Raw genomic sequence first — 23,740 nt, forward strand, 5'->3', positions numbered from 1 at the left:
CAAGACCAAATTGGGATGGAGTCTTCCCTAGGCTGCTTTTGTTTAATTTTAGGAAATATAATGTTCTTCAGTTACTTGAGTTATATAGCTCAACAAAAAAATTATTAATATACCTCCTACAAAAATTAATAGTACATTTATATCAGAGACACCATTAGCTTATCTGGAAAATCCCTCAGGAAAAGACTTACCTTATGTGGAGGAGACAAATTAAACCCAACTTTGGAGTTTGAGACTTCCCTTTTTCTTCTAAAGATGAATTTATCTCTTTTCAGTTCAGTACCTCTGTGCTCTCTTCTGACCTAATTTTGTCTGTGATAAATGCCAGAGTTTTAGTGGAGTCACTTGAGCTCCTGTAAGAAAAGAACTGAAGTAAAAAATGAATGCTCTCAGCATTCCTGCTCTGACAGATTGCTTGACAGGACACTAAAAGCCTTGCAAGGCTATAGGTGAGGTAAAGCCCCAGAACTGCCATTCTTTTAGGCAAAATTGCATTTTGGTTTTCTGCTAATTATTCTGTACTAACATAGCAAAGTTAAAGCTCATTCAGACTAAGAAGGTCTACTATTTGTACAGTCCTGATACAGGCTGTTTAATAAGACTCATTCCCAGGGTATTGCATGACCACAAGACATTCAAATTAAATTTCAGCCTTAGTTTAGACAGAAGAAAGACAAAAAAATGCTTTCAACTGAGAAACCTTGCAAAGCACAGCTGGCACAGAAGTTTCTCAATTTAATTACTTTCTATTCCTCCCCTATCCAAGCACCTTGCTTTGATTTTTCACTTGATGGAGGGTCAGCAAATTGCATGGAAGACTGAGCACAGGTGCACCTGCTCTTGCAGAAATGGGCAGTGAGCAGGCACAGAAGGTGCAGGGAGGTTTCCCATCCCATCCCTTCCAGGGGGATCCCAAGGTGTGTCAGAGGATCCACCACAAAACTCCACATTGCAGGGTAAGGCAGGCAAGACAGATCAGACCCCTCAGGTAACAACAACATTTAAAAGGCTCTACTGGCCAGAGTCAAGAGCTCTTCCAGCCCCATATCCTGTCCCAAATGCTGTGCCAGGGGTAACACAGGCAAGCACACTGGGATTTTTGCTCGAATGTTTGTTCCCAGCTTCCAGCACTCTGCAGCCTTGGGGCTTACAGAGCCAGCCAGAACTTCTTTCCAGGGTTACAGCTAAACCCCTCCTGGATTTACAGACTCATTTATCTCTACCTCAACAAGAAAACTCCCTCACAGAGCAATGAATTCAGCTGGAGAGAAAAACTGAAGAAATTAGATAATCTCATCACCACCTAACACATTTAGGAAGAGGAGTCTTTTTCTGGAAACTGAACCAAAGCATGTGACACCTTAAGAAGTAGTTGGTGGGGGGCCAACAAGTAAACAGTTGTGACTATATGTTATACAATCTTAAGCCTTAAGATGATGTAATAAAAAAATTTTAAGGGTTTGTCCAAAGCAGAAACTTAACCAAGTTGGGCTATTTCAATACCATGATCAGTTTCACTGATTCACTGCAACTGCTCCAAAGTAGCTTTAACTTCCCAAAAATCATGCAGGTATATTCTGAAGTCTCAGTTTGTTGAACAGGCAAATGTTTTGTTATGTAGGATCAAGGAATGCCCAGTTCTGTCTTCTATTAGCAAAAAAAAAAAAAAATTCCACAAGATACTTTACCTGAATCATATGAAAACAAAAACTGGCTGTTTACAGCTAATGAACACTTGCTTCATACCAGATGAGCAAGCAAATATATTTATCAGAAGAACAACCTTCCTTTATTAAAACTGCTCTATTTTTTCCTAGTGCCTCCTCAGTCCTCTATGAAAAAAAAAAAACAAAAAAAAAAACCAAAAAAAAAAACCCCAAAAAACCCACAAACCAAAACTACCCCAAACACTTTTTTAAGGAATAGGATTATCAGAACTTTGAACTAGTAGTAAAACACAGTATTGTAGATATATTAAGAGTACAGTGTTTCCCAACACTGGGAATAAATTCCTATGTAATAAAATTCCTCAATATCTTTAAACAATTGACTGAGGTTCTGAAAAGTCAATGTCTAAAAGCACAATTCAAGTCTGACTTTCAGATGCCCAAGTGAACAGTTTAAAAAAAAAAAAAAAAAAACAACAAAAAAACCCAAAACAACAGTAATTAAAACAGTACAGCCAGAGCTTCTCTGCACTCCATTATTGGTAGAAGATGGGTACATTCACATGAACACCATAAAACAGCACACCCACATTGTTGAGGTATTATCAAAACTTGCAGATCTACACAAGAGGAACAAATTTATGACAGCATTTATAGACCACATTCTTGTTTTTAAAGGACGAGTAGATAGTTTTCATGCATTCTATTGCTTAAACACTTCTTCATCTCCTAGAAAGCATTTGGATTTTTAAAGGTTTATGGAAATTTCCTTAATGTCCCCAATGTCAATGATGCTAAGGTGTTTACTGAAGTAGTGTCTCTTTTTAAACCTCACCTTAAATTAAAAAGAAAATATGAAAGGCATAGACATAGATGTAGCAATCATTAGTACTCATTCTTCAACATTCTTCTCCATATTTTCTACTTAAATACCTAAGCGAAACAGAAGCAATCTGATCATGTAAAAATTTATATTTAGGAGACAGACAGCTGCAAAAACAAAAACAAAATAAAACAAACAAACAAACCCCCTCAAAACAAAACCCCACCCAAACACACAAACAAAAAAATGTGGGGTATGACTGAGCACCAAAATTATTTTTGCACTGAGAATTAAAAATCTCAGTGCTTCATTCACTTCTAGTAGCAAAGTAATAGCATTTATTTTCTAATGACCTTTTCTCACAGTGAGAAATATAATCTTGTGTAAGTAATAAGTAACAGTAATCAAAGTGCCAACAATAGAAAACACAGCAGCAATATATCCAGTTTCATATTGCTGCTGTTACATGTTTTCCAAATTTTGGCACTCCTTTTATAAACACTTTTTACCTTGTGCTTGAATTTTCTGGCACTTAAAATTTTCCCTCAAAGTGCTGAAAGGATTTTAGAAAAAGCAGCTGGGACCACACCAGAGAAAGGAAAATAAAATCATGTTTTACATGTGTGTATAATGCTGTTCTCTGCCTTCCACAATTATAGAAAGAACAGAATTTCCAAATTTCCAAAACTAGTATTCAAAAACTGCTTGTTTCCTCAGCTTCCAAACCAAACAGGACATTTAGCTCTGAAGACTGGAGGGGGGATTTAAAGGAGTACATTCAGCACTGGTTTATTATTACCATATTACAAAATGGTAATAACTTTTCTTAATATCACCACTCATATTTTACAAGGAGCACTTGGTGATGCCTCACATTTTAGCTTTTATATTTTTCAGATTCTACCCTTTAGTGTGTAAGTCTAAGCTTCATATTAGGGGATAGTAAGCTCTCTTCATGGAATTGGTAGGCAAAACAATTCCTTCCCTAGCTGGGGACCCAGGGACAAACCGATCCAGATCTCAGGCCCAAGAGCATAAACAACGGTGGACCAAAGAGAGAAAACAAGAAGGATGGGACTTCATGTGCTAAAGTTTTAATTAGACAATTAGCTACAATATGCTAATGTACCAAAACTTATAAAAGTGTGAGACCTGTTGTCCATTTTGTGGCCATTTTGGGTTGTGCTGCTCAAGGTGGATCTATCTGAGGCCTCTTAATAAATACTTACTTTATTCTTTAGCTCTGTCTAATCTTTGTTCTAGGTCAGCCTTTATAAGGCATCATTGTCACCAAAAACTATCAGGGCTAAAGAGTGCTAAGGCTCATCCTCCTTATTTATCAGTCCCTATAGTCCTGGTGGGGCAATGTGCCTTACTATTAATTGCAATTACAATTACTACGATTGTATCACTGCTACCAGCAATTGTGCAGCACAGCGCTGAAGATTTTTTGCAAGGAAGCATCCCCTGTGTGAAAGCATCTCCTGTGAGCCTCTCTGGTTTCTGCAGCAACATCAGTACCATGCCAGCAACTTTCCATTCAATTCTGTTTTCTCTCAACTTCCCAAGGATCACGAGATGGGAGCTGTTTACTGTGGACTTCTTTATTCCAGCTGCTCCCAAGAGGAGCCAGCACAGTGGTTTGATTTACCACGAGTCCCTGAGAGTAGCTCAGCTGGGCAGAGCACTGTGTTAGCAACACCAAGGTTGTGGTTTTGATCCCTGCCCAGGCCTCACATGTAAGAGCTGCACTTGCTGATTGATCATCGTGGGTCTCTTCCAACTCACAATATTCTGTGCAATCTGAAACAGGACTGAAAGGACTGCAGAGCAGCTCATTCTGACATGAGTGATGACAGAAAGCCTCTTCCCCTCTTCTTCCTTCAGGAGAAGTACAGCTAAATAAGGAGTAAAAGCTGGGTCCCAGGATGAGTTGCCACTAAATGGTCATTTGAGCAAGGGTGTTTGCATTGGTATCCAAGTGGCTGCTGCTGTTTGTGCAAACAGTGATCCATGGTAGCCATGCAAAAAGCCACACACAAAACACTTCTGACCTCTGGAATCTTACAGTTCACTTGGAACACCAAGGCTTTAACAGAGAAAATAAAAGGTACACATTAGAAGCTGAAAATGACAGCTTAAATCCACTTTTATCTTAAGCATTTATCCCCTCAAAAATAGTTTTTCTGAAGTTCCATTTAGCACAGAACTAGCTAATAGGTGAACAACTCCCTACGGTGCACTCACTCCAATAGCTTTAATATCAATATAATAAAGCTGAATTTTAATTGGCTTTGACATTACAGTTACCCTAAAATGATTCCTATTCTACTTTCAACTAAATCATAAGTAACATTTTCTTTATAAAGTGACAATATTATTCAAGACTTGTGATGTGAATATATCAGATACCTATGGTAATGAACATTCTGGAGAGTGTTTGCTCCACACAGCACTCTAAAATCTGGACATTTGTATTTGACCTATGATCTCTGTAGATTTTCTCAGGTTTTTTATGCTTTTTCCATGGTTCATTACTTTTTAAAGTGATTTTTTTTTAAGTATTAATTTTTCTGAAGTCAAAACAAACAAACAAAAAACCTTTAATGTTATTTTTAGGCTGTGAGCTTGCAGAGGTTTGAGTAGCTTTGAACTAAAATATTGATTATCAGCTTTCAAAGTGGAACTACCAAGCCCTTGCAAACAAATCTGCTGGAGTGGCAGCCTACAGCCATCCAGGACTGTTAAAATGCTACTCTGAAGGGTTTTGCCTTTTTCTGAACACACAGCATATTCCATTTTCTTCTTTGTAGAGGAAGAATCACAATAAGCACACGAACACATGCATACATATATGTCTATTCATACACACTCATTTGTGCCAATCCCAGATTACAGACAGCAACTGTTCTGTCTGATCTATAGGAGGAGCAGATGAAGACTGACTTGATAGCAAATATTCAAGACTTTTTGGGTTTAAACATATTTTCAGTTTTCCTGAGTGGGAAAGAAGGACCATTCAACCAGCTTCACTAGATACTTGTGGTTCTAGAAGGAAGACAGCATCCCAAATAGAAATGCAGTCCTCAAACACATGGCCCAACCTTACCCTTTTTTTATTTCTGTTCAACTTCCTTTCCCTACACTGGGGAGGACACATCTTTCTCCACAGTGTCTTTTAAAATTTAAAGATGCAACAGGAGAACTTTTATCTCAGCTGGGGCTTCAAGAACATATTCTAACACAAACCAGAAGGTGATGATGAGACTACACATCCCCAAGTCTTGTGTCCCTCCCTGCCTCAAGTGAGTGTCAGGTCCAATTGCTGCAGGGTTGAGTTTGCTCTGGGGTACCTGCTCATAAACCACGACTTGGCTCTCCAAAATTGAAACCACATTTCCAAGAAGCGTATAATCAATCTTTCAGAGGAGGAATAGGGCAGCAATCTATTTTTCATGCTTTTATAACCCCTCATGACAACATATCACATTAAGATTTTTTCAAGTGTGCGTCATTTCAGACTGTACAGGTCACAGCCACATATTCCCAGTGAACGTTTCCATTACAGCACAAACTCTGCTGAATGAACCACACAGAATACTTACAAGCCTTGATATGTGAGGAGGGAATAGCACTGCACTATGTTAGTTTTAACACATAGGACAACTAATCAGTTCAGAAATCTCCCAGTATATTCTAGAAAGAGTTTAGCAACTGCAAGAACAAGGACTATAATGGAAAAAAAAAAAAAAACCAACAAAAAACAAACAAACCAAATACAATTTACTGCATGCTTTGGTTCTGCAACAAGACACCACTAGAGCTGGAAATAATGTAAGGGAGAGCAAAGTCCTTCTTCCACCAGTGTAGGTACTTAATGAAGAAAAATTTCATATATCAGACAGCAATTCCATATCTACAGGTTTCTCACTCAGGGTGGAACCCGGCAAATTTGCATAAAAAGAAGAAAGATAACTGAGTGTTATCATTGGGTGCTACTACTGCACACATTAATCCCATCCTTGACTTCTTGCATTCTTCTCTCTCAATATTTCACAGTGAGTACATACAATGTGCAGCTGAAGAAAGTTCCTGATGCTTCTCAGCAAAGCATTTGGAAGTGAAACCATGGACAAAAGCTCAGCACCAGAAGCATGACATATTTCCTCCTGCTCTGTGCTAGAGAGCAGGCTGGCAGCTGGGGACTGCTGTCAGCCCTGGAGCTTTGAGCACTGACAGAAGTCCATCATCACCAGGCTGCCAGCAAGGCAGGGTGTGACATGGCTGGGAAAGCCAGGCTGAGCTCTCTGGAGCAGGTAGAGCATCAGCTTTGCTCCAGACAGCAGGAAGGGGAGCAGCAAGCATGGAGCAGCTGCTGTGTAAATTAAATCCATCAAATGGCAGCACTTTAGCAGGAACAAAAATGGCTCAGTGCTGGCCTCAGGTCTCCAGCTCTCGCAGAGGAACTTACAAGCCATGGAAAAGTAATTATGATGGCAAGAAAGAAAAATGCAATAGGTCTTGAGAGCTGGGAGGTTTAAACTCCTTGTTATATGAAAACAGAATATCAGAGAGACTTTCTCCTGTACATTGGCTTGTATTTCTTGGGGCCACTTTAAGTAAACACTCATCTATCTTCTTTCGTGCCCATGTGATCTCATACACTACACATTGGGAAAAAAAATAAAATTTCACGACTCCTAAAACACATTGGGTAAGGAGAACTGCATGCAGAAAAACTCTTGTAGACATGCTACAGCAACACAAATTCATTCACCTCTGTAACTTTGACCACGAGTCATGATATCCAAACATCTCAGGTTATCTCTGACGTGTTCACGTAGGACTATTTTGGTCTTGCACATGTGGGGCTGAGTGGCACAGAAACACAAATACTAAAGGCCACTTAAATTCATCAAGAATTAAAAAGTTGCCCACAGAGCTGGTTCAAAAAATTGTAGAAGACTAATTATACCTTCCAATATGCCCAGAAAATAATATTATTTTGTTTTACAGCTTTTCATGAACGCACACCCCTCAGTCTGGCCTGCCATTCTCAGATCTCTGTAATGTGCACCTTAGGGGGAACCTCTTACAGTCTGTGGGATGAAGAAATGCAATATATGCCACAAGAGGGGCAAACACAAAGGCAAGACAGCATCAAAGGAGAAAAAAAAGCACTTCCTTTGTGAGAGTTTAATTTCTTCTTTCCACCTCCTTGTGAAAGCTCAGCTGGTTCCATGAGCAGGAAGTGATGGAGAATGTAAGGCAGAAGCTACCTGGGCATGCTGAGAACTGGCACCACCTTCCTCTCCTGCACCCCTGCCAAAGCAGAGCAGGGACACAGAGTTTTCCCTGCCCTCCCTTCCCCAAGGAGCAACTCAACCCTGCCTGCCCTCTGCTTGTCAGCCCTGCAAGTGGAACCAAGAGCTGGCTGCACATTAGCTCAGAACATGCTGACATGCCACTCTGGAGAGCCTATTTGAAAGGTTAATAACTTTTAAAATCCAATTAGAGGGCCTAATTAGCTAAAGCAAGCTTTGGTCTGCCTCTGAATCTCAAACTAGGTGAGCACAATAAAGATTAATCTGTTCTTTGCTCTTTTGCAGGCAGCAAAGAGGATGCTGAAGCTCCTGAATGCCTCTGTTTTCAGGTGGGCACCACAATGACCTGAGCAAGCTCAGGTCCGAACTTCAGAGCAAGTTCAAACCCAGCAGAAAAGCTCAATCACAAACTTTGTGTTCCATTGTCATGATATCATGATGCTGATACTTTGATCGTGACAAGCACAGCCACATATGCTATGTTTGCCATTCTTGAGCACATAACGCCAAAATTATCTGATTTGCTAGGAAGAGTAGCAATAAAAAAAAAAATACAGCAATTTTATTTCTCACTCAAGTATCTCTGTGGAACTATGGCATCAACTATGCCAGATCATCTTGTATTCACACTTGTTCACACGTACACACTTCCAAATATGCAAGAAACCCATCAGTTAGTTATTAACCCACTAATTACTAGTTAACCTGCTCTAGGCATCCAAATGAAACCTTATTTCATTATCTCACAAGCTGTGCTTTCTCTTTCCTGCTAGACATCATTAGTAGACTTAAAAAGTGAATACATAAATAAGTAAAATTACTATTTTCATAGACATTTAAGACAAACCAAAAGAAAATTATCTACAACACAAGCTCCTGAAAATTTCCAGTGTATGACTGTCCCAAATCTCCCATTTACACACAACCTTACAGGTAGAAAAGCTAAACTCACGATGTCATATTTTTTTAAACATCTGCTAATAAACTACTCTAAATTGTCTTGTTTATGGGCGCACCTGAGTCTCAAAAAGCCCTAGTGGTTTTCCTAGGAATGCTTCCTGGGAGCTGGTATATGCTGCCACAGCCACGGCAGTGGTACCAATGTGTCGGAATCTGAGGGATTGTAGAAAGTCTCTGTCTTTCAGCCCCGCTGCCAAAGAAGAAGCCATAATTCGTCTGTGCTGGTTTCAAGGTTGTTTATTCTGTTTATCTCTAACATGTTCTGCTGCCCTGCTGCAGCTCTGTCCTGCAGGGCAGCGTGTGGGGCTCTGCCCTCAGTGGCATGTTACAAACATTAAATACCAGAAACTACCTGTGCTGGATTTACAATAACGTGCCAATATCTGTCACCTACATTGAACAGTGTGTCCCCAGCCTAAACCAACAGAAAAATGCCAACACCACAGTGAAACATGGAGGGCATGAAGAAGAAGAAAAAGGATGAGACACACTCAACTTCCTCCCTCTTGTCTCCTTTGAACCCCTAATCTAGAAACCTAAAATTTTACTTTTGCACCCGTGCCACACTTAATTATTACTTATATCAAACACTCAGAGCTTTTAATTCATCCTGTAGGATTGAAAACTCTTTTCCATGGACAGAGATCACAGACAGTGTCTCTGGGGGCTCTGTCCAGGGGGGTTCCTTCAGCCCAGCGGAGCTTTCACTGCGGGAACACCGAGTGTCCGAGGGTGTTTGCACAGCCCGGGCCCCGGGGCTCGCAGGGCTCTGCCTGTCCCGCAGGAACCATCCCGGACTCGCCCCTCACGGAGCGCCGCATCCCGGCAGGGCTGCCAGGGACCGGCAGGTGCCGCTGCGGCCCCGCGGTGCTGCAGGGACCGGGAATGGCCCGGGCTGGAAGGGAAATGAAGCGGCACCAGCTCCAACCCCTGCCCTGGGCAGGAACACCTCCTGTCGGAACTCAAAATGTCCCACAGACATTTTCAGAGGTTCCAGGCCTTGGTCAAAAGCATTTTAGACCCTGGCAAGCAGCTGAAAACAGCTGTGATCTTGAGTTTGAACCATGGAATGAATTACCAACTTTGAAGGTGGAACAAGCGGTCACAGAGAGTTAGATGGTATAGTAAAAGTAGTCACAAATTAGAGGGAAAAATTTTTTAGTATTGTACAGGGGGGTTTTAGTACCTGTACAGGGGGGTTTTACTTTGTACATGGGGGTCAGGAGTTCTAAGATGGAGGAAAGTGGGCCTGATCCTGTTCTTCCTCCTTCTTCTTCCTTACCTCCATGTTCTTGGTGATGTTGGCATTTTTCTGTTGGTTTAGGCTGGGGACACACTGTTCAACGTAGATGATAGATATTGGCACATTATTGTAAATATAGTACACGTAATTTCTGGTATATAATGTTTGTACCATCCCACTGAGGGGCAGAGCCTCGCACGCTGCCCTGCAGGACAGAGCTGCGGCAGGGCAGCAGAACATGTTAGAGATAAACAGAATAAACAACCTTGAAACCAGCACAGACGAATTATGGCTTCTTCTTTGGCAACGGGGCAGAAAGACAGAGACTTTCTACAATCTCGGAATCACCAATACCACAGATTCCGACAACCTCCCCCCCATACCAAGGTGCCCAGAGCCCCATCCAGCCTGGCCCTGGATGCTGCCAGCGATGGGGAGTGCACAAGCTGCCCGGGCAGCCCACAGTTCTCACCACCCAAATCCAGACTTCAATACTCTCAGTAAATACATACGGACTGAGGAAATTCAGTGTTCTAGAAGCCTTTCATGCTGGAGGTCACCACAGATTTCCCAGATGGCAGCTGTGTCCATGGCTGAGGGCAGCATTCAAGTTTTTCATGGAGTACGGCAGAGATGCGCTTCAGCTCTCAGCAGCCCCTATTCCCCAGGATGGTGCAGCACCAGCATAAAAACAAACTAACCCTATACCAGACAAACCCCCAGGGTCTCAAAAATCCACAATATAAAAGCGTTGTCAATAGCACACATATTATATACATTTACAGAAGAAATACTGTCCAAATTAATGGATTAATTTAAAACTATTTCCTGTGCAGGTCAGAGGAAAAGCTCAACAAGTTTAAAAAAAGATCAAAAAGTATATACACTGCCACTTAGCACTCCAGTGAAAACTTAAAGATTTTTAGTTTAACTAGATGGGCCATATAAGAGATATAAACTTTTAAAATATTGTAATACAAACTGAATTTCAGGTCAAAATTGAACATCAAGTATTTTAGCTGCATTCCTCATCATTAGGCTGTGACCATGTAAGATTTTCAGACAGCAAAGGTTTCAGTTTCATCACATTTGTGTTCATTGGCAGTGGGTTTGATGTAATTTTAACCTTTTTATCTTTCTTCAGTGTAGGAGTCCTGAATCCTTAGGAGTGATGCTGAAATTTGTAACTCTGGGGTTAGCATGTAGAAGTAGATTCCCACGTGCAGTCCTGCTGCATGTGCTGCTGGAACATTTGCTATCCCTGCAGACCTGTGCACGCTGTGCTGGTGTCAAAGAAAGCCTAGTGCCAAGTCCAACTCTACCAGCTGCTACATGGAGCCCCATCATTCCCTTCAAGGAGACCACTATCACCAGAGGAACTTTCCCATTACAATCTCATGGCTTTTAATGCTGTCTGAGATGGCTACAAGACCAAAATTTATGATTTATTGCAGAATCGCAGACTGGGTAGAGTTGGAAGGGACCACAGTGGTTCATCTGGTCCAACTTCCCTGCTCAAGCAGGATCAAACTAGAGCTCATAGCACACAACTGCATCCAGATGATTCTGGAGTATCTCCAGTGAGGGAGACTCCACAGCCTCTCTGGGTGATCTGTTCCAGTGCTGGGTCACTGCACAGTGAAGAAATTCTTCCCCATGTTCAGATGAAACTTCCTGTGCATCAATTCTTGCCCATTGCCTCCTGTCCCATTGCTGGGCACCACTGAGCAGAGCCTGGTCCCTGCTCTGACCCCTCCCCACAGGCACTGACAGACACTGGTGAGGTTCCCTCTCAGTCTCTTCTCAAGGCTGAACAGCCCCAGCTCCCTCAGCCTTTCCTCATGAGAGAGATGCTCCATCCCTTCTTCATCTCCCTAACCTCCACTGGAGCTGCTCCAGGAGCTCCCCGTCTCTCCTGTCCTGAGGAGCCCAGGACTGGACACAGAACTCCAGATGTGCCTCACCAGAGCTGAGCAGAGGGACAGGATTGCTCCCTGACCTGCTGGCAATGCTCTTCCTAATGTACCCCAGGACACCATTTGCCTTCTTGGCCACAGAGCACACAACCTTTTTGTTTATTCCACAGACATTTTTGTGATGTTGTGACAGGAGAGATTTCTTCTTACTGAGAACTTCTTTTCAGAGGAAGCACAACTAGTGAAGGGAAGGAGTCACATCCTGCAGATTTTTTCATCAAGGAGCTGAAATATAAGCAATGACTTTAGAAATCTGAAAAACCTGAAGGATACATTTTGCCATGAATCAGTCAATCGCAAAATGTAGCTGAGTACTCACTGAGCTGAATTCAGCTGAGTGCAAGTTTAAAACAGGATATGCCCCTTCACTCTTTAGGAAGTAAGGCCATCCTTTCTTTATCTGACAGGGTTTGTACTCTAGAAAGGAGAGGCTCAGAAGGGACTTGAAGTAAAAATGAGCTTGCAGGTGTGACACTAAACAGGCGTGTGGCAAAGGTGGCGCTCAGCCGAGGAAGCAGACAGCTGAGAGACTCAGCTGGTGACAAAGAGGGGAACAGCCAGTATGCACACAGTGGAAAAGATGGGGTTTTGCCCAATTGTTTTCAGCTGTCCCCAGTCCAAAAAAAGTCATGTCTGTCCCCTCAAGGTTGCTATCCAAAATACACCTGTTTCCTCTCTTCTACAGCAGGGAGCCGCACTCCATCATTTCTCATGAACAAACCCAACTTTGCCTACATTAATGAGAAGCACTGAATCTCCTCGGGGCGAAGAGCCTGTGGTTAATCAAACACAGGAAGAGGAAATGAAGACCCCTGCAGAAAGCCTGACAGATATCTCTGTCCACTCACATCTCTGAGTGTCTCTGTAGATGACACCACCTGTCTTTTCTGAACTCTGCAGGGATTAAACTCCACTATACTCTCTCTCTGGAAAGAGGTGTTAGACTACAGTACTTCGAAGCCCTCAACACTTATTCATCTTCCAGCACTTCTCTGTAGATGCTTTTTGCACAGGACCCTTTTATAGATGGCTTGTGAACAGCATTTGCAGCCACTCCAAGTTTATTCAGTCTTAATAGCAGATATAACTCAAAACAGCAAGTTTAAACCTGGCTGTATTACTCTCTCCCTCTCTTAGCCAGAGCTTACCAGTATTTGGTTTCTATCTTAAACCTCTTGTAGCTCTCTTTGCCACACAGCTTGTCTTTTCCTTGAAAAAAAAAACCCAAAAAATCCCCCCAAAAAAATTATAGTTTGCCCTCAGCCCACTACTTAGTTTTAGAAGTGCCTTGGCTGGGGACAGTAGGCAGTTAACCAGATAATAGCATAGACATAACTGAGAATAATTACTGCAAAGTTTCACAGCTCCACTGAACTGACAGAAAACTCCCATTGGAATGCATCATACTTTCTTGCTTAACACCAAGAACTGACATTAGGCATTTACAAAACAAGCCTATCCAAAGAAAATATATAAAATTACTACAGACCAAATAAAACTCCACCATAAATACTTTTAAATCAGTGTGTTTAGAACAAAGAGAGGAGGACAAACACACTATCCATGCAAGTGCCCTCCTGAAGGGATTGTGACCAGTTTAAACACTTACCAGATCTTGCCCAGAAACTTCTACTTTCTTAGAAAAGATACACAGCTTTCCTAATATTGTGGAAATACGTGTCAAGGGAGAAATTATTTCAATTTTATTTTGTTATAAAACAGAAAATAACATTATGGCTCTCCTCTGTCAACTGCAACCAACAGGTAATTAACTTCATTGTCGTTAATTTCAAACAAATTCACAGAGCACAAAGCACCATAAAATCTCTTAAGAAGTCCAAGCAGCACAGAGATGTCACTGTCTCCAGTGGAGCAGAATACTGGCAAACAGAACCAGTGCTGCTTCACTTGCTCAATGCAAAGCACTTGGATAATAGCCTTAAACTGAACCAAGATAAGGGAGAAGGGGAGTAAATTCCTAAACCACAGCAGAATAAACCTTAGTATGCAAAGAATGTTGAAGATTACATCCTACAGAAGGAAGCTGAAGTGACAAATCGTCTGTTCAAGCTTCTTGCAACAACCATGTAACTAAAAATCACCATCAGTTGAGGATGGAACAAGTGCCACTAGTGCCAAATACAATGACAGGTCTTAATCTCACATTGAAAAGTATCAGAGATGACAAATTTTCCTTCAGAAATTCAAACAAATTATATGCATTTCAAAACATAATGTACTTGTTCAAACAGACTGAGCAAGGGAGGGAGGAAATAACAAGTTTTTTGAAAATCCAAACTAAACTTGGACTTTGCAGAACCATATTATCTTCCTGGAGGAGTGGGGGGGTTATTTGCTTATGTGGAGACAGTTTGGTTTGTTGTTTTTTGGTTTTGGTTTTTTTTTTTTTTACTTTCCAGACCAAAAAAGCTTCATATGTAGATTACAAAAATATATTACCTTGAGCTATTAAAAGTTAGACATTTTTCAGCTTCACCAATCAAGGTTCCTTACAAAAGCTAAACACTCCAACTGCTTCCCTAAGACCACAGGAGGTTTTCTTCAAATTGCATTATGTAACACTTACTTCTTGCTCAAAACTTATTTGAACTAATGATTTTTTTTTTTAATCCACATAAAAGTTTACTATGTTTATACAGTTGTTCCCTCCACTCATGATCCTGTATTATCAACAATTTTTTTAAAAAGCAACCCTTCCCCAAACTCCCATAGGTTTCCCAAGCCCTTAGTCCACATTCAATTGAAAGTTTTACTGTTACAGATTAAAGGTCACAGACAAAATGCAAATTTTGTTTCTTGAAGAATATCTACAGGAATTAGTGCCCTTCCCCTTTTGTCTGTATGTGCACAAAGTACAAATGAGTCCAGGGAACTTCAACACAGGTAACAAAGCAGATACATTCCTGAACACTGATAGGCAACACCCAGACACAGAACACAGACGTGGGTAAGGACTGCAGTTACTGACTGAAATCAGGACAGCAGGAAAAGCTGCTTTTTGCCAGAAGTTATGTTTGAATGCAGTTTTAATAATTCAAGACAAAGTATAAAGATCAGAATAAAATGAAAGCTACTACAGAAGAGGAACAGCCTCTATGACCTTCATAAACCAGGGTAGTGCTAAGATACAGAGCACAAGACACCCCTCACACTCCTTTAGTGCTCAGTTAAGTTAGGCTCTGACAAATTATTTCCTTTTTTCTTTGTTTCTCTTGATATGCCAAGACGTGGTACAGAAAAACTCTTCAGTTTAGTTAGCTTTGGCTAACTATCCATAACTTCCCTCTTTCAGGCTCTCAGATGCTGAGCTGCCAGACAGTATGCATGTGGATGGTGTTATATGACCTGCAGATCCTGCCCAGGCCTTTCCAGGAAAAGCAAGACAGAAACTGAAGATGGAAGCAGAGGAATCCTGGAGGTGAAGGTACAGTTCAAGCTGATGGTGAATCAGAGACTCAACCAACTACAAAGCCTGAAAAGTCAATATTTACATGACCTTCACTGAGGAAAAACAGGAGAGGGGGAAATAAAAAGTGAAAGAATGACTCATGGAGCCCAAACTTTATTCAAGAGGTACTTCAGTTTAGATATGAAGAGAGCGATGAAGAATAACCCTATCTTAACAATCATGATGAATCCATCCTGTGACCATCCTCCTGAAAACAAGCCTTTCCCACTATGCATTTCCCAGCCTGTGAGAAGGGGATTTGGGTTGATCCCAACCACCAGAAAGCAAACCTAGCTGTTCTTTTAAAGAGCTACCTCAAGCAGTTTTTGAGAAGCATGAGTCCTTTCCTGCTATTTACTGCAAAGATCTGAAATTTGTAATTGAGAACATTCCATGGCCAAGTCCAAGGTTTAAAGGGCATAACAATAAAGCTGGAGCACATGTGTCTACGGCAGCAAGAGACATGTCTGCAGAAGTTTGCTCCCACATGATCAGAACTGAACCAGAAATGCTGAACCAAGCAGGAATGTTCTGCTGATTCTTCCCTACAAAGAAAATGTTCTTTAGGAGTTAAGAGTGTCTGCAGTTAATAACTTATCCATGACCTCAAAAGATCTTCATGGACACAGTACATAAAAACTGGATCACACGCACACGAAAGATGATTGTTTCACTTGAATCACTCCTCTTTGGACTTCTACCTACTGCATTTTGCTAAAAGACCTCTTTAAATAAGAACATTTTCATATCTGTATTATTGTCCTCTCCAAAAAAGAAAAATGGAAAGATGAAACCACTTTCCTCTCATTGCCAAGACTGATACTTGCTTTTCTTGCATTCTTATAGGCTCAAATCTAGAATATACATTTTTTTAAAAGCACACATTTATGTTGAAAAATGCTGCACAGATGAGGTGACTCATTACAGACCTAGAGTGGTACATTGTTCCATCAAAATTCTTTACCTTGTGCTTACATAAGGCCTCCCACAGACATCTGGAGTCACTGGAGATTGAGAGAAGGGAACGTGATAAAATGATGAATACGGGCAGCAACCATTGTCTCCCTTTATGAACCTTTATGTTTGTTGGCCAGTATCCAGCTGTCTCCTGTGTGCTACTGGTGGTGTCCAGTTCCTTCTGGGTGCTGCAATCTTCACAGGAGTAGCCTAAAAATAACCTGAAAGATACTTAATGCAGATATTATGAGATTTTGGTATGTTCATGGTTGAACACAAAGCATGTGCTTTTGGGTCTGCTCATACTTCAGGTTTTCTCAAGCAAACCTGTCCCCTGCAGTAAAGCAGAGACTGCCCACAAAGCAATACTGACTCACTAGCAAAGGTCAAGTTCTTGGTGTCTGGTGTGATTCCGAATATCCCACATCTAGGAAGTACAAACTGACTCCATCCACCCATCATCTTCATTTGTTCAGCTCAATTCTCCTGCTGCTCATGGTTTTCTGTTAGGCTGGGACTGACAGACCTGCTATGGTAGCTTGAACTAGAAACAACTATGATTCTTGATACTAACAAAATATTACTTCAAGTAAAGCAATAGGATCAGGCAGCTAAAATGAAGATACATGTTTGGGAGAGATTAAAAAAAAAGGGCAATTAAGTGAAAAAGGGTAAATTCAGGCTTTTTCTCACTATGAAGCAACATCTGGAAAAAAAAACCCCTTTGATTTGATGGTACAGATTATTTTATAAATAAATTTTGGTTAAATTTCCTTAGTCTTTCTGTTCTATTAACTAAGAAAAACCCCTGATAAGACCCTTCATAATCCCCATCTTGAAGATTCCATACCTCCTTACACAATTCAGCCTCAGATTATCAGGTAGCCAAATGGACTGTATGCTTTACTACCTTACAGTTACTTGTAGAGGTTTTGTGCTGGCATTATGCATCCAAGATATCAACTGCCTTACTGCAGTGAGAAAAACAAGGCTTTTAAGACAAAGTTAATGTAACCATTAATGAGTTCACATTAATGTAATCACTAATTATTCCACTGAAGGTTTAAATTAAGATATTAAGAATATATTAAAATAGCAAAATACATATATATTTATTTCTGCTCAATTCAATTCAACTGAAAAGTTTGTCTTTGCAAAGGAATACACATTTATCTTCACTACTATGAACTTCAATGGATTATTTTCATATTTTCAGAAACTGAATAAAAAAAAAATCCAAAACAAAAACCAAGTCTCATCCTTCCCGTCTTCCTTTTATTTAAAAATCTTTTTCACGTTAGAAAGAGAGCCTTTCCCCATGTGTTTTTTGTGAAAGATTAAACAGATGAGGGTAACTGGCTCCTTTGGGGTAAAGGAGAGCTTTCCTTAAAGGCTTCCACAAACACTCAAACTCAAAATCTGTTAGCCATAATGAAATAAAGTTGTTCTTTCAGATCTAATTATTTTTATTATTATTAAAAAAATAGGAAGCCTGATCTGTTCAAAACCTTGTTTAAAAATACAGTGCTAAGCAGGCATATTCTTGAGTTTCAAATCGAAGTGGAACAGGTGCAAAATGTAAAAGCTTTTAAAATCTATCCTCTCCCACTTCACAGTAAGCATACCTTTTTTCTTTAAGAGGGATATCCCACACATCAACAGTCTCAGACCTAAAATAATTCTCCTTTGCAGTATTTCAATTCTAAAATGTCAATATTCTTTTTTTAAAAAAAAGAATTTGATAAAATAAATGGGTGGTTTGAAAAAGCATGAAGCACTGCAATATGGAAAAGAGGAGTGGAGAACAGCCCTGAACAGATTTTGAATTGAAGGCCACTATTCTATTCCTTGTACATTGTGATCCAGTGTCTCTCCAGAGTGAATAAATTCTCAGACTGATACGTGCTAAGATTGAACTCTGCTGCCTCTTGCATATGAGATGCCCACATTTCTGCCCACTGCATTTCTAGGTGGTCTGAACTTCATCACCCCTTCCCTCTGTGGCTTTTTATTAGCAGATATTCAAACACCATTTGAAAACCTGTAAAGAAAAGTTGTGTCGCTCCAATAAAAACATACAAATAAATATTCACATATTTTACTGATCTAACACAAAGCATTCTCTAAAAAGAGAAGGAATCAAAATAGTGTCAGGTAACAGGATTGCCTAAGGACGCATTAAATCTCTTTTTCCACAAAATAATTAAGATTCTTCATTAAAACCAGACAGTATTTCAGTTCTACAAAACAAGCCAAATAGATATGTTCTTTTACTTCGAATAGAAATTTAATTAGGACAGATAAAAGATTGTTGAGATATTTTGTTGCAACAGTAGCAACCCATTTCAAGCAAAGAATTAAAATTAAGATTTTATTTCTGGTCACTTACATGACTCAAATACCAATTAAAAATTGATTAATCTTTAAGCTTCATAAATTCAGTTTCTTAAAATCTTTATTTACTTACATAAATTTTTAGAACTTTTGTTTAGAGGGTGTAATATATTTATACTGAAAATATTTTAATTTTTTACTTTGTTTTTTTTTTTTAAGAATAGAAGAAAGGTGCAATTATTGTTTTGCTTCAGAAGCCAGTCCCTATCATTAGAAAAGACTTGGCATGGCCATTCACATGCACACTAAAGTGCTCAGGTGCAGTATAAACAGACCAGTGAAGAATATACAAAAAACCATTGTGTATAATACTGTGACAGTTTTTCAATATATTCACATACAGTAATCTCTGAGTACCTGAAAGGAAACTGGCCATAAATCCTAAAGAACCTCGTCTAAAAAATTGAGTAACCCACCAATATACTGTATCTCTTCTAAAAATACCCGTATTTTACAATAATATACAAGGTATCTGCTTGCAAACACAGAAGTAGCCATAAATAAAACTTTATTCTTTCTTTTCATTTACAAGCTACCAAGTACCATGTATTTACACAGCACTGGACACTTAAAGTAGTTGCAGTCACAAAATGATCCAGACAGCTGTTGATAAAGTAAAGGATCTTAAGATAAAAGCAAAGTAATACTGTAACAGATAAATGGCAAAAAAGCAGTTTTGCCATAATGATCAGACTTGCATGTTGCATCAATTCTGGGTGAAACGACTGAGCGCCATGCGATTCTCAGCTTTAATCGTTTGCAGTCTGGCTAAAGTTTGTACAGTCATTTCTCTTTTGCAGTTATTAAAATAAAAAAGTTAGAAACTATAGCAGCAACAAGCAAACCCTGTGACAGGAAGGCAAGGTTTAAGAACTAAAGAAGTTTATACAATGTGCTTAGGAAGGTCAGCAGAATTTATCTTCCATCGGCTGGAGTTCGACTGAGTGACAACATGATTCGGGCGTATCTTTCACACAGTTCATGTGTGGAGTAGGAGGGTAACTTTGGCGGGTCATTGAAACCTTTAATCTCTGTAGAACAATCTAGCAGTTTTGGCAGGAAATCTGTCAGTTTTTCTTGCAAGTTGGCTGCAAATCAAACCAGAAAAACAAATATAAGCATTTACGTCCGCATGTAGAATTGTCCTTTTTCTGCCCAATGCTGACTTTTTTTTAAATTAGTGGGTAGAAGAGGAGGAGTTTCACTTGGAATAATTCAGATTCTTTAGACCTACCAAGCAATAACTAGGACATACAAATTCCTAGTAAGGTGTTGATATAAATTCCCCTTTACATAGTCTAACACCACAAATGTTTTCCCATTCAAAAAGCATGTTTCCTTTACAGCCTGCTACCCCAGTGCAACATATGGAAAAAGCTTTTATTTAAATGTGTACAGAACTATTCAAAAGTCAGGGTAGCTCAAAAACATTACCAAGGCACAAAAGTTACAGGTTTAATTCCAGATATTGAAAACATCATACTTATGAAAAAGGTGCACAAGGGCCTTTTACCTTAATAATAAATGACTTACGTTCCATTTCTTGTCCAAGATAGGAACACCAACGGTTCCTCATATCTTCCACAGCAACAATATCTTTCTCTTCCATTTCATCCACCAGTAGTAATGGCAAACAGGGGACAATAAGCTCGTTCATTATGATCAGGCCATTATTTACTTCCTGATCGTCTCCTGATTCAAAGAGTGCTGCAGCATGTTCGTTTAGTTTCTTCAGAAACCATCACAAAAAAGGAAAGTCTTTAAGTATACAGCATTTCACAGTCTACCATGCATCATTATCAGTTTGTTTTAAAGCACAGTCTTCCTACAGAATTATCTGGCAGTTTGTATTAGCCACAGCTGTATTTTAACATTTACTCAATTTTGCGTATGCTGTACTAATCCACTTGAACTTGTACTATTCCTCAAGCCCCTTCATTTCATACCTGCCAACTCCAATTTTGCAGCTGCTTTGTTAAGACTGAGATTCTATCACCTGCTTTTATTTTTTCACTATTATTAAAAGTGACATAACAAGGAAAAAATTTCTTGTTTCAGGCAAGGCACCATTGCTGATGCCTTTGCCAATATTTGTCTCCTCATCAAACCATGGCAGCAAGGTGAGTCTGCTCACCAAGAATCAACCACTGCTTCCACCTAGCCCAGACATGACAACAGTGAGCCCACTATAATCATAAAGAAAATTATTGGCTAGTCACAAAAAACAGGAGTGGGGGGGGGAATGTTTTCTTTTTTACTTTTGCTTTTTTTCCTCTTACAGCCTCAGCATTAAATTAGTAATGCAGGGAGGTTTGTTGTACATGATGGCAACACTTTTCTATTAAACAATTTTTTTAGAGCTACACAGCAAACTCAACATTTTGAGACATATAGTTCCCCCTTCACTTACTAGCAAACACTCTCGTCTGTAGTGAGATATCAGCTCTTCGTCGTGCCCTCTGTATGGGCCTTTGGACAAGAGTTCTTTGTTATTCTGGTAAGCATAGATAAGGTAGAGCAAGGCTTCCATGTAACTGAAGTGAAGAAACAAAAGCATTAGGTGCAACATCCAGGTACCACCTGCTTCAAGGTAACTACTGTGTTCCTCCAAGGACAGGTAACTCCCCTTGCTGGATGGCAAGTCCACCCCTTCCCACCAATCTCTTCATGATTTTTTTTTTAAACTATACAATTTTGTTTTTTACAAACACTAGAACAAATTATTTTATTATTAGATTAGATCATGACACATGATGTCTGATCCAAAGCTCACTGAAACCAATGGGTATCATTTCACTTACTTCAAAAACAACTTTAGATTGGCCTTTAGTATCCATGAAAACTTAATTTTTCCTGACATTGGATTTGAGTTTCCATTGCCATTAATATCTTGATAGCATTCTACACCTCAGCAAGTAAGATTTAAAGCTGTCAACTTATTTCTAAAACAAAAATTGTGAATTTTAAGCTTCACTAATTGAAAGTTCTTCCAAGTTACTTGAAATCTAATATGATGGAAGACGCCATCAGAGCATTTCAACAGCAGAAGTGCTGTCAGACTGTTGATATTTCTGTCTTTAATAAGAATGCAGAAGATAAATGCAAGGCTAATTGGTAGAGAAGGAGTAAGAGAGCACCCAAGAACCTATCAGTTAGTAATTGACAGAGATCCCTTCATGCACAGATGAACAATCTCCCCTCATACTGCTGCACATCATGTCCTGCAAACACCTGAAATGGTTCATTCTCTGATTTACAAAGACCCAGTTATGACAGGCAAGCACTGAAAGCAGTTCCAGTAGCTACCCTAAAAACAGGCAGTTTGATATCTCATTTTTACTCAAATAATAAAAAAAAAAATCTAGGATGAGAAATTTCCTAAGGGAGTGGTTAAAGGAATGTGAAACTGTGCATTGCCTCCTGATGAGAGTATGAGCTCATGTGTCAAGTAGAAACTAACAAAATCAAACTACCAAGCTACTGAAAAAGGATAAAAATTATCTGCACATGCAGAGCATATCTGAATACAAGTCAAGAGTTCTCTGAAGTAAATAAGTAAATAACTCAAGATATAAGGTCATACCTCCCAATGAGACAATACAAAAACAAGGGTAAAGGCTACTTGAAGTCAATTTTTCCTAGCCACGAAAACTCTTCATACCACTGGTCACCAATAAAACTGACCAAACAGATGGAAATTTAATGTAGGCGGACAGGGGAAGAAAAGATGATTACAAGAACAGAAACTGCTGGTAATAAAGCCAGAGGAAGAGGATGATCTTCTGTTCCTAGCTCAGTTATTTGTGAAACTGCAGGTTGACGCCACAGTGTCAACAGCTCTGTTGATGCAAATTAAAACTCAGTGGTGGTAGTGGCCTTATTTCCAGTCACTCTCTTCTTGCTTCTTCCCTCACCTATGTGTGACCCTTTCCTGAAACAACTGTGGTGCCATTTAACACCAAGGTAAGTTATTTTACATTATCACGACTGTATATCCAAGCTCAGAGGCCTTATGTGTCTTGGACCTGAGCAATGGGACTACAGTAAAATAAGCAAACACATCTGAAGAATCATAGGGTGGCCTGGGTCAAAGGTCATGTGGTTCCAACCCCTGTGCCATGGGCAGGGGGACACCTTCCACTAGACTAGGTTGCACAAAGCCCCATCCAACCTTGTCTTGAATTCTTCCAAGGATGGGGCAGCCACAGCTTCTCTGGGCATCCTGTTCCAGTGCCTCACCACCCTGTAGAATTTCATTGCACCTGAAATCCTGTAAATAATTTCTTCAAACCTCCTCTCTGCCAGTTTGAAGCCATTCCCCCTTATCCTGTCACTCCACACTCTTGTAAAATGCCTCTCTCCATCTTTTGTAGGCTCCTTTCAGATACTCAAAGGTTGCTTTCAGGTTTCCATGCAACCTTCTCCTCCTTCAGGCTGAACAGCCCCAACTGATCATCCTGTCTTGACTGGGCAGGTGCTCCATCCCTCTGCTCCCCTCGGTGCCTCCTCTGGCCTGGCTCCAGCAGGTCCCTGTCCTTGCTGTGCTGGAGCCCAGAGCTGATGCAGCCCTGCAGGTGGGGTCTGAGCAGAGCGGGGCAGAATCCCCTCCCTGCCCTGCTGCCCACGGGGTTTGGGATCAGCCCAGCACATGGTTGGCTTTTTGCCTTCTCACAGATGAACTGCACATAAGTTGCAGAGTGTGCAGCCCAAGCCTAAAATCGCTGAAGCTGCTCAAAAAATTCTTTGAGGCATTGGAAAAGACACAGAAAGCACAAAATGACAAAATTTTAGCACTGCTTTGAAAAAGGAATTTCAGTCAAAACTGAAAAGCTGTACCAGCTATCCAAGAAACTTAAAAGGCAACTGGTAAAGCATGCAGTTTGTACACTTTTAAGTTGCTGCCACAAGAGTGAGCTGCAGGCAAAAC

The 23,740-nt window shown here is 40.2% G+C and overlaps 2 protein-coding genes across 4 annotated transcripts in view; both read right to left on the reverse strand.

Moving 5' to 3' along the window:
- LOC115492903 (uncharacterized) overlaps positions 1-1,838 on the reverse strand; it is a 531,227-nt gene extending 529,389 nt beyond the window's left edge. The window contains exon 1 of the mRNA XM_072923227.1: positions 192-1,838. The gene's annotated coding sequence lies outside the window, so the exon portion shown is untranslated. The remainder of the gene's footprint in view (positions 1-191) is intronic.
- Positions 1,839-19,304: 17,466 nt separating this feature from the next.
- USP25 (ubiquitin specific peptidase 25) overlaps positions 19,305-23,740 on the reverse strand; it is an 88,340-nt gene continuing 83,904 nt past the window's right edge. For all 3 annotated transcript variants that reach the window (XM_030262523.4, XM_030262598.4, XM_072923331.1), the window contains 3 exons: positions 21,224-21,347; positions 20,347-20,542; positions 19,305-19,901 (listed from right to left, as the gene is read on the reverse strand). In XM_030262523.4, the coding sequence (XP_030118383.3) occupies positions 19,729-19,901; positions 20,347-20,542; positions 21,224-21,347 (493 nt within the window). In that variant the 3' untranslated portion in view covers positions 19,305-19,728. The remainder of the gene's footprint in view (positions 19,902-20,346; positions 20,543-21,223; positions 21,348-23,740) is intronic.

Source organism: Taeniopygia guttata, chromosome 1 (genome assembly GCF_048771995.1).
Source record: "Taeniopygia guttata chromosome 1, bTaeGut7.mat, whole genome shotgun sequence".
NCBI classification, from domain to species: Eukaryota; Metazoa; Chordata; class Aves; order Passeriformes; family Estrildidae; genus Taeniopygia; species Taeniopygia guttata.